Genomic DNA, 9,453 nt, shown 5'->3' with positions numbered 1-9,453 from the left:
TTGTTGGACACTTAGAGAGTGTTGGATTGAAATAATTGAGAGTTATTATCATATATTGATATGTTGGACGTATGTGAAGGTTTCATCAACCTAGTTTTAGAAATTGATATGGAAGTAGATCATTTTTATGTGCAGGCATTGTATATTAATGTATAAGTATGTGAGCACATGCTACTTAGTGCATGTCTCTTTTATGTCAGGAGTTGGTGCAAGTCATATTTGCCTGATCAACTTAATTGGCATAGCTTCTTTATTACCTTTACTCTAGTTGCGCACCTTCTTTATTATTATTATTATTATTATTATTATTATTATTATTATTATTATATGATTGTCTCATTGGATACTCTTCTGCCCTATATATGCTTTTGAGCCGCACAGGTTATGTGAGTATTTTTTTACTTAAAAAGGATGTCACTACTTCACCGAGGTTAGTCAAAATACTTACTGAGTATATGGAGTCGGTTGTACTCATACTACACTTATGCACTTTGCGTGCAAATGGAGCTTAGCTACTGTGTAGATGATGGAGGCTAGCATTGAAGTCGTACTAGCGTTCCAATAATAAGCTATCACTTGTTTATGGTAGTTTAGGACTTATTTCTGTTTATGCAAATTACAAATAGATATTATATTTTATTTATATCAGCATTGTAAATCTAAATCTTAGTGGCTCATGACTTGTACTACCAGTCCTTGGGATAGTTGTATGAATTTTTGTCATTTTATTTATTGATTATTAATGATCTTCATTCGAGTTATGTTATTTATTATTTGGCTTACCTAGCATGTTGGAGTTAGGAGTCATTACGACTAGGTGAGATTTTGGGCCCTAACAACCCAATTTCAGATAATTTATGAATAAACATTAAAGAAACAGTATCTGCCGGTGCCTAACAGTTTATACACTATTAATACATGGAAGAAACGAAAAGCAAAAGGGAGACGTCAAAATAAGTTGCATTACGAGCTAGTTGCTTATTATTATTTTTTTTTTAACACACAGCTCTGTATAGATGATAAGCTAAAGTACTCATTTAGATGTTATAATACTTTCCAACCCTTGCCACCTCTTTTACTGTACTGCTTCAGCCTTCCAAAAAACATGACAATAATCAGAATGAACTTTCCCATATTACTCCATTTTCCAGCAAATCCATATGCTGCATCCTTGCAATGGTGATCTGGTTTTAATTGCCTTGCACAACTATAGCCCATTGACATTCCGACAGTCCCATATGCACTGCAAAATTATCATTAGATACATGAGTTAGAATGAAAAAGCATTTTACTTTTTATATTTTTCTTCTTTCTTTTTTGTTCAAGAATCTATTGCTTTAAATTTTTGATCCAATATACCAATATGTGTTGGGGTTAATAAATTGTCTTCACTTATTAAGTTAGGAGTAACCATCTTCACAAATTGTGGAGTGCATACATTTATGACTCATAACGCAGTTTAAGAAAACGAAATTAAAGATAATACCTCTAATGAAAGAAGATTCCGTGAAAAATATTACTTCCTTTGTCCGAATTTATGTGTCAGAATTCGGAACTTTAGAGTCAAATTTCTTAGTGTTATGAAATCAGACATAAAATCTTTAAATTTCTAATATATAATTTATATATATGAAAACTACATAAAAATACTACCGGTCACAATTATAAATAATTCAAAATATTTAAAAAGCATATGAAAAAAATTACGGTAAAAGAAAACTCGTTTGACTCAAAATTAGAACTTCGCCACATAAATCGGGGTGGAGGGAATAAAATTTGTATGATATCATTTTATTTATAGATTGCTATTACTACCTAGAGTTTAACTGCTTTTTTGGCTTTCGTATTTTTTTATCTTGTTGTTATTCCTTCTTGTTGCCATTACTTTTATTATCCGTTCTCCAGCCGAGGGTATATCGGAAACAGTCTTTGTGTGACTGTGTCCTTCTAGGTTAGGGGTAAGGCTGCATACATCTTACCCTCCCCAAACCTCACTTGTGAAAATTACTGGGGTTGCTGTTGTTGTCGTCGTCGTTTAAAAATGAAGAAAAATACAGTTGTCGACTAACCTGATGACTTCAAAGACGATGCTGAGTACATTGAAATTGAGGGGATCATTTTTCATTTTGTCTCTCTCTGTAATACAAATAAGAATGGTGAAAATGACCAAATAATTAAGCTGTGAGAATGATATGTACTCCACTAAGCTGCTCCCTTTTCTCCTGTTCATTCTTTCTGTAGTTTCCAAGCACTCTTCATTACTATCAACTGGCAAAAAAGAAGTATAGGATGATAGATACCTGCAGTGACAAAGCAAATGAATTTTAGAATTTTACTTGACAATAACAAGCTTTAGAGATTTATTACAAATTACTGTGTATAACTATTAGAGCACTTAGAGTTTGTTGTTCTACGTACAATGATATTATAAATTAAGACATTTTGGCATCTTATTCACCTTCTCTTGCCATAGTGGGAGATGATGAGAATATGACTCTTTATTGCTGATAAAAAAGTGGGGAACACACAAGATAATCAAATATGCAAGTGAATTATGTATCAAGAACCTTATTGGAGAACACTATCTATTTCGGGGTATCTTATAATAATAATTACTTCCAACTCTATCCATTTTACGCAACACACTGCTGAAGATAATTTTTTAAAAATAAAATTATTATCTATAGCAACTTATAGCTTGTTTGGATGGTTGTTACTTATTCTATTGTGTCGTATTGTTACTTTAAATACAATGCTTGTTTTGATTGTTACTTAAATTGTATTGTATCGTATCGTATCGTTATATCTGTCGTTACATAACGGCGAAAAGTGTCACTTTATGTAACGACCGATTTGGTGTGGCCGCGTCGTTATAATCTTTTATCATACCTTTTTATATAATAATTCTACTCCGTACCCTAATTTTTCTTTGTGATACTGCAAGTTTATTCTTCATATTGCCGGTACATGACATCATGAAATAACGACAAACGATATAATTTATCTAAATATTGTATTTATAAAACGATATAATATAATATAATACAATACAATATAATACGATACATTATGAAACGATATGTAACAACCATCCAAATATGCTATTAAGCAATTTAACGAAATGATCACACGTTTCAAAATGGTATAAGAGCAGACAGAGGAAACAGGCGTAAACATAAGTCAAAAAATAGATGAGGATTATTATGTTAATAAGAAAAACGAATTTGCTGCATCTCAAAGAAAACGAGGATATGTTCTTCTAAGATCTTTCAATATCTGAGGCTGCTCATGATTTGTTTTCCGATATTTTCAAAGAATGGAACAAAGGGAAAGCTTGACAGACAATACTATTAATTCTTGGAATACCAAAAAGTAGAATAATTCCATATCTCTTCTACTTAAGGATCGCAATAGTATTCTCTCTTTTCTAGTTACTTTCCTTGATGCTGGTAAAATCACCATTACACTTTTCCAAATAGTATATGTTTATTATGTGTAAATCAATCATGGTCTCATGGATCAAGAAACTTGCTGAAAACCACTCTCTAATAGCTTAGCAAATCTTTTATTTTTATATTACTGGGAAGTAATTGCTTAGTCGAGCTTTTCTTGCTAATATTGTATATTGCATGTATACAAATTGCACCTATGTTTAGAATGGAAAAATATTTTGCTTTGAAATATTATTTTGTAAACAATTTTTCAAGTGTTTGATTTTGTATAAAAGTATGTGACAATGTATGGTAATCGCATAAAGTGGAGGACAGGTATAATAATAGTGATTTGATGATAATTCTGAAGGACAACAAATGCCTAAATATCGATTAAAGGAAGTGATATAAGAAACTACAATAGTTGGATGTTGGATATCAACAAAGAATTGACTTTTCGGTCGTAGTTTAAATTTATACATTATAGATTTACATTGAAAGGGTCAGGCTCAGGGCCCCCTCTGTATCCTTTTGGCATATCAGCAATATATTCCCCTTGACTACCCCTCAAAGAAAACAAATTCCCTTTTTAACTGATGAAAAGTGATTTTCCTCTTTTAATTAATATATTTATCAAGTATTTTTTATCGACAGTGTTTAAAAGAAGAGGAGGGATTTAAATTTTAAGTTCTATAGGGATAAAACATTTAAAGTTTTAAGCATTGAACTTATTATTGGGATATACTTTAATCTATGCGTATTGCAATAATATTCTTTATGAAATAATTATTTCTTTATTTACTCAATTCGATAAAGTTTTATTTTAAACAGATCATATTTTGAATTAATTGCACTATAAGAAGCCTTATTAATTAAATTTGTGGTTCCTATCGTACCTGAATAATTAAAAAATAAAAAAGTTCTTTTCTTGATGGAAAAAAATCCAACAGGTTGAAGGGTTTTAACCCAAAAATTGTGTAGTATTAATTTTTGGGATTTTCCACCTTGATGGCGACCAATTTTTGTGAATGTCTTCCTAGAGAAATCTACTTACTTGAATTTTCCAATTTCGCAGTAACACAACAGAAGAACGAGGAACAACTGGGATCATGATTAGACTTGTGAGGCAAAAGTTGGTGGCGTTTCCGTAGAGTTGTTGTGGAATTGTGTGTTATGTAGTTGACGAATTTTGTTCTAGAGGTAAGTCTTGTAACTACATATGTGCTAGTATTTTCTAGTTATAGATGTGATGTGATTTTGATATGGAATTGATTCCGTTACATATAACTTATTGTGTTTTTAAAGTTGTGGGTTTAATTTTTGCTGATGTAATTTAAACTATACTAATAAAGTGCTAAGTTCAGCTACAATATAAGAATAAAGAAGTAGTAGTACAAAAGAAAGAATTGACAGATTAAAAGTCGTATACTCACATCATTAAAGCGAATAATACTAAGACAGCTGGAGTAAGGGTTGAAAGATCGAAGACAGATTCACCAGTATGCCTTGTATTCACAACTTCAAACAATGCTCCGACCAGCTTCTCATAAGAACTCATTCCAGCAATGGCTTCAGAATTCCATTCCAATGAACAAAAGACAACAAACTGAATGGATATGAATCCCAGAACAGTAGTTAAAATAGCCATGGTTTCCAAATTTGGAAAAATATGGGAGTATCCTACTCGTTTTGAGTTCTTCATGATATACTCAAACTCTCCTCTCTTCGTGATTTTCCAAAGAAACCAAATAGCGAGGCGTAAGCAAGGAGCATACAATGTGTTTCCCAAAAGGATTTGAGGTATAAGAATGAGAAGAAGGCCTGAATTTTTCTTGAATACCATCATGTTTTCATTTGTAGGGACAAGACCACAATTTGCAAATGTTGAAACTGTGGTGAAGAGGGAAAAAGTATGCAAGTTAAGCCCTTTTTCTATGAGAACTTGTTTTGCACTTGGAATAATGCTTATGTAGATAGAAACTAAGGAAGAACCAACAACAACAACGCATAGAATATAACCAAAAACCACATAACTCAAGAATCTTAAAGACTTCAATTTGACTATTGCCTCACTGTCCTCCATAGAATTGATTATTGCATGTTCTAAATTATTATCCTCTTTTCCATGTCCTTGCTCAAGATGATGGATAGAGTTCCTAGTAGAGTTTGAAGATTCAATTTTGTTTTGTAAAACCGCTTTTTCCGTGGAAATTTTGGACTTCATGAGTTGAAGTCTAAGAAAAGAGGTAAAAGCCTCCCCACCAAGAAACATTAATATGGTTATGAAGACAAGTTGGGCATTTGAGAAAACCTCCATTTCAACAGTGGACATGCTAGAAACTGTGGCAGCAGAAACAGAAGTGAAAAACACATCTAGGTTTTGAGGCCTAAATGATGGTAGAGTTCTAGGTTTTGAGACAGTCAAAGCTAAGAAACCTAACAATGAAAGGATCATGAAATAACTTAATTCAATCCAAAATGGCTTTACGCCAAGATTAAGAATATGAAAGATAGAGAAGAAAAAACCTTGACCGTAAGATGACGAAAACAGCTTCATTTTCATCTTAGTGAATCTTTACGTGGTAATAAACTGGCTTGACTCAATGGCCAAGGGTTGATTTATAGTAAGAATTATGAAGTAGTGGAGTTTCCCTGTGCTAGGGTCTTTCGTTTTTAATTCTCACTGTCCAGTATTCGCATTGGAGATAGACTTATCCGAAATTATCAACGTGTAAGGCTCGAGGAGAAATGGCAGCACGGTACACAAAGCTCTTGCTATGCGTGGGGTCCGGAAAAAGGCCGGATCACAAGAATCTATTGTACGCAGTCTTATCCTGCATTTCTGCAAGAGGCTGTTTCCACGGCTCGAGCCATGAACTCCTACCAAGTGTGTAAGCTTTAAATCCCAACAAAAATTAGTGTATCAGAATATTTTAAGGAGTCAGAATATAATAATTCTTGGAAAATCATAAGTAATTCTTTTATCATAGGTAGTGGAAAAAGATGCTATGCCATTTGAACAACGTGTTAATATAATATAGGATGCATCTTAATTATATCCATGCTGGCAGAATTGATTAAATTCTTGACCATAACACAAAAATGGAATGCAACAATTTTACGCAGAGTAGGCAACTCAAAAGCGTAATCATTCGTCAAATACAAGGAAACTATATCCTGATTTTTTCTTTCCTAATTAAGCTAATAGTGAATATTTTAAATATTTTTTAAGTAGTGTGATACTTCGTTCTATTTTATATGATAATATTTGACAAAACATAAATTTTATTATCTACAAATTATATGACTTAATATAAATTAAATTAATTCTAACATTATGTAAGGTTCAAACATAAATACAATGCCATATAAATTATAAGATGCCCATATCTCATGATTGAAACTTTTTGATTGAATCAGCCCACATCTTATAAAATTTGACTTGTGAATCATTTGCTATGTTATTTTTAATTAAAAGTATCACCTTAGTATTACCATCTATAACACCCTGGACATGCAATTTAAATGAAAAAGCATCATTGCATGCCATGTCATATAGTGATTTGTTTGCCTGGATAATTTCAGCCACAAGTTAAATCCAAGTGGAAGTTGCACTTAAGTTTCTTTTTTTTTTCACTTAATGATCATGCAAACCTAACCTAAGCATCACATACTGGAAAAAGTAGATGAACACTCCATACATATGTTTGTGTATTTTTTTTTTTTTTGGTCTCTTTATCGATTAATATATTTTGAATACATCTTTTAGCAACAAGTGGAATTAATGGAACCGCATTTTCATTTGAAAACAGTATTGCTGTTGAGTAGAATGAGATTACTTATGCCGGGTGTTAAGAGAATTTGAATTGTCCGCATTCTGGTCTGACATGGTTTGGAGGCTGCTTTTCTTTTTTCTCAATTAAAACTGCGCTTCGTTTAACCATTGCTGTGCAAGAGGTTACACTTTAATTTGGCATCCCAAACTTGATATATGATTATTGAGTTCAAATTAATGTTAATTGTCCTAATCAAAATTCACAGGATATACACAAAAGTAGTTCCGGGAGAGGGGGGAGGGTTGGTCATGGATTAGTTTGGAGGCTGCTTTCTAATAACTGGTTCTTCATTAACAATAATGAATGCAAACATAAATTCTTCAAAGCCTAGAAGAGGTATCAAAGAGATCCTCTTGTCCTCTTTTTGTGTTGTAACGACTTGATCGGTCGTTTTGTGTATTTGAACCCCGTTCCCCAATATTATATTTTGCATATGTGTATTTGATATTTTATGACTTGTGGGGATGGGTGGTTTGGCTTTCATGGAGTTCGGGAGTGAATTGGAGCACTTAGTTTCATTTTTTGAAACCTTAAGTTGGAAAAGTTGATCAAGGTTTGACTTTTGTATAAACAACCTCAGATTGGTGATCCGATGGTTTCAATAAGTTCGTGTGGGGATTTTGGACTTAGGCGTATATTCAAATTTGGATTTCGAGATTCCTAGAAGATTTTGAGCTTATTTGCCGAATGTTTGCAATTTAAAGTATTTGAGAGTTCTTAAGTTTTACCATTAGTTAACTTTGACGATATCGAATTCCGATTGTTATTTCGGAATTTGGAGTAGGTTTATTTTGTTATTTGAAACTTATATGCAAAGTTTGGTTGTGATCCTGATTGTTTAGGCTTGAATCGAACACTTGGTTGGAAGTTTGGAAGTTCTTGAACTTAAGAGAAGTTCAACTTGTGGTTTGATTAGGTAGGTAACCTCCAAAAAGTCCACAACGACCTATACATAACATATACAATCAGTCGTCAACTTCTTAATATACCTTCACTGTCCGCAACCAAGGAACAATCTACTTCTAAGAATCCACCTAGTCTTAAAATCCCTAGAATGCAAGAATCTCCATATCAGATCCCAACTCTACCACTCAAATTACTGACACATCCCACATACGCTATCATCTCACGAGAAACACTTCCATAATTATTTCATGCCATATAGCAAATCCTGAACATCAATAGTCGATCAACCAAGCGATTACCATAATACTAGTCAAGCATCCGCAAATCAAGACACATTGTGCCTTCTAAAATGCTAACCCTTCTCAGGTGATATCAACTAGTACTAGCATTCTGCCAAATATCTGAAACTGTCCATGCTGCCTAGAACTCATGATCTTCCCTTTGAAACTGAACCGCAAACTCGTACATGCAAACCTCAATCCCACACGCCGCACTGCGTCTATCATGCCATTATAGAAAAATTCGAGGACTGCATAATCAACTCTAAATCACGAGTAGGATACATAGTCCACCATCCAGAAAACTTCCACTTGACCCCATCTAGGTGAAGATCATAATACGCAATATACTCTTCATAACTGTAGAAGACATACCTCTCAAGCCGTGGTCGACACCATCAAGAACTCTTCGAATCGCATTTTCACGCAACCAAGCCATTAGAACTGAATCCCTCCTACTCAACCAAGTCACATAAACTGCCAAGCCCTAGAGTATTTCTATAAAACGCCGGTAAAGCCTCACCACACCAAAGAAACCCGCCACCTTTATTACTATGCTGACCCAAACCACTACCAAGCTGACACATTTCTTTGAATTTTCCTCGACTTGCCTTCAAGTTAACACTTCTTCTTTCTAGTACACTATGATCCTTAACCAAAGCTCGTCACAAGAGATCCTAGCTTAAAACCACGTCGTCCTAAAGCTCATAATCCATTGTATTCCCTCTTAAGAACCCAATAGTACCGCAAACAAACTGCCCACTCTGAAGAAACCTTCTGTGAATCTAAAGCTGTTTCTTTTACCTCTTAAATGTTGAAATGTAGAATTAATAATAATACAGATATGTCACAAGTATCGTCACCATCCAATGCAAATCTTAGATCATAACCACAGACAAATTCGGAAAATCCTCAAATACCATAGAATCTTGAGCTCATTAGAACCTTCTCGCAAGTCATCTACTCTGCCCTAATCTTTATGCACCGCCAAAATGATCTGAA

The 9,453-nt window shown here is 33.6% G+C and overlaps 1 protein-coding gene across 1 annotated transcript; it reads right to left on the bottom strand.

The window, feature by feature from the left end:
* Nucleotides 1-942: 942 nt before the first annotated feature.
* Nucleotides 943-6,034, bottom strand: LOC107781597 (cation transporter HKT1;3-like). The gene is made up of 3 exons (XM_016602335.2): nt 4,865-6,034; nt 2,070-2,300; nt 943-1,243 (listed from the first exon to the last, which is right to left on the bottom strand). The coding sequence occupies exons 1-3, from the start codon at nt 5,992-5,994 to the stop codon at nt 1,045-1,047; spliced, it is 1,560 nt and encodes a 519-aa protein (XP_016457821.1). The 5' UTR covers nt 5,995-6,034; the 3' UTR covers nt 943-1,044.
* Nucleotides 6,035-9,453: the final 3,419 nt, after the last annotated feature.

This window comes from Nicotiana tabacum, chromosome 18 (genome assembly GCF_000715075.1).
Source record: "Nicotiana tabacum cultivar K326 chromosome 18, ASM71507v2, whole genome shotgun sequence".
Lineage (NCBI taxonomy): Eukaryota > Viridiplantae > Streptophyta > Magnoliopsida > Solanales > Solanaceae > Nicotiana > Nicotiana tabacum.
The sequence above is the reverse complement of the archived record's forward strand: the minus strand, read 5'-3'. Positions and strand labels throughout refer to the sequence as shown.

Coding starts and splice junctions, on each gene's coding strand:
- LOC107781597 (XM_016602335.2), bottom strand. CDS start 5,994: ATGAAAATGAAGCTGTTTTCGTCATCTTACGGTCAAGGTTTTTTCTTC. Junction 2,301..4,864: donor GTATTATTCGCTTTAATGAT/GTGAGTATACGA, acceptor TTGTCACTGCAG/GTATCTATCATCCTATACTT. Junction 1,244..2,069: donor ATCGTCTTTGAAGTCATCAG/GTTAGTCGACAA, acceptor ATAATTTTGCAG/TGCATATGGGACTGTCGGAA.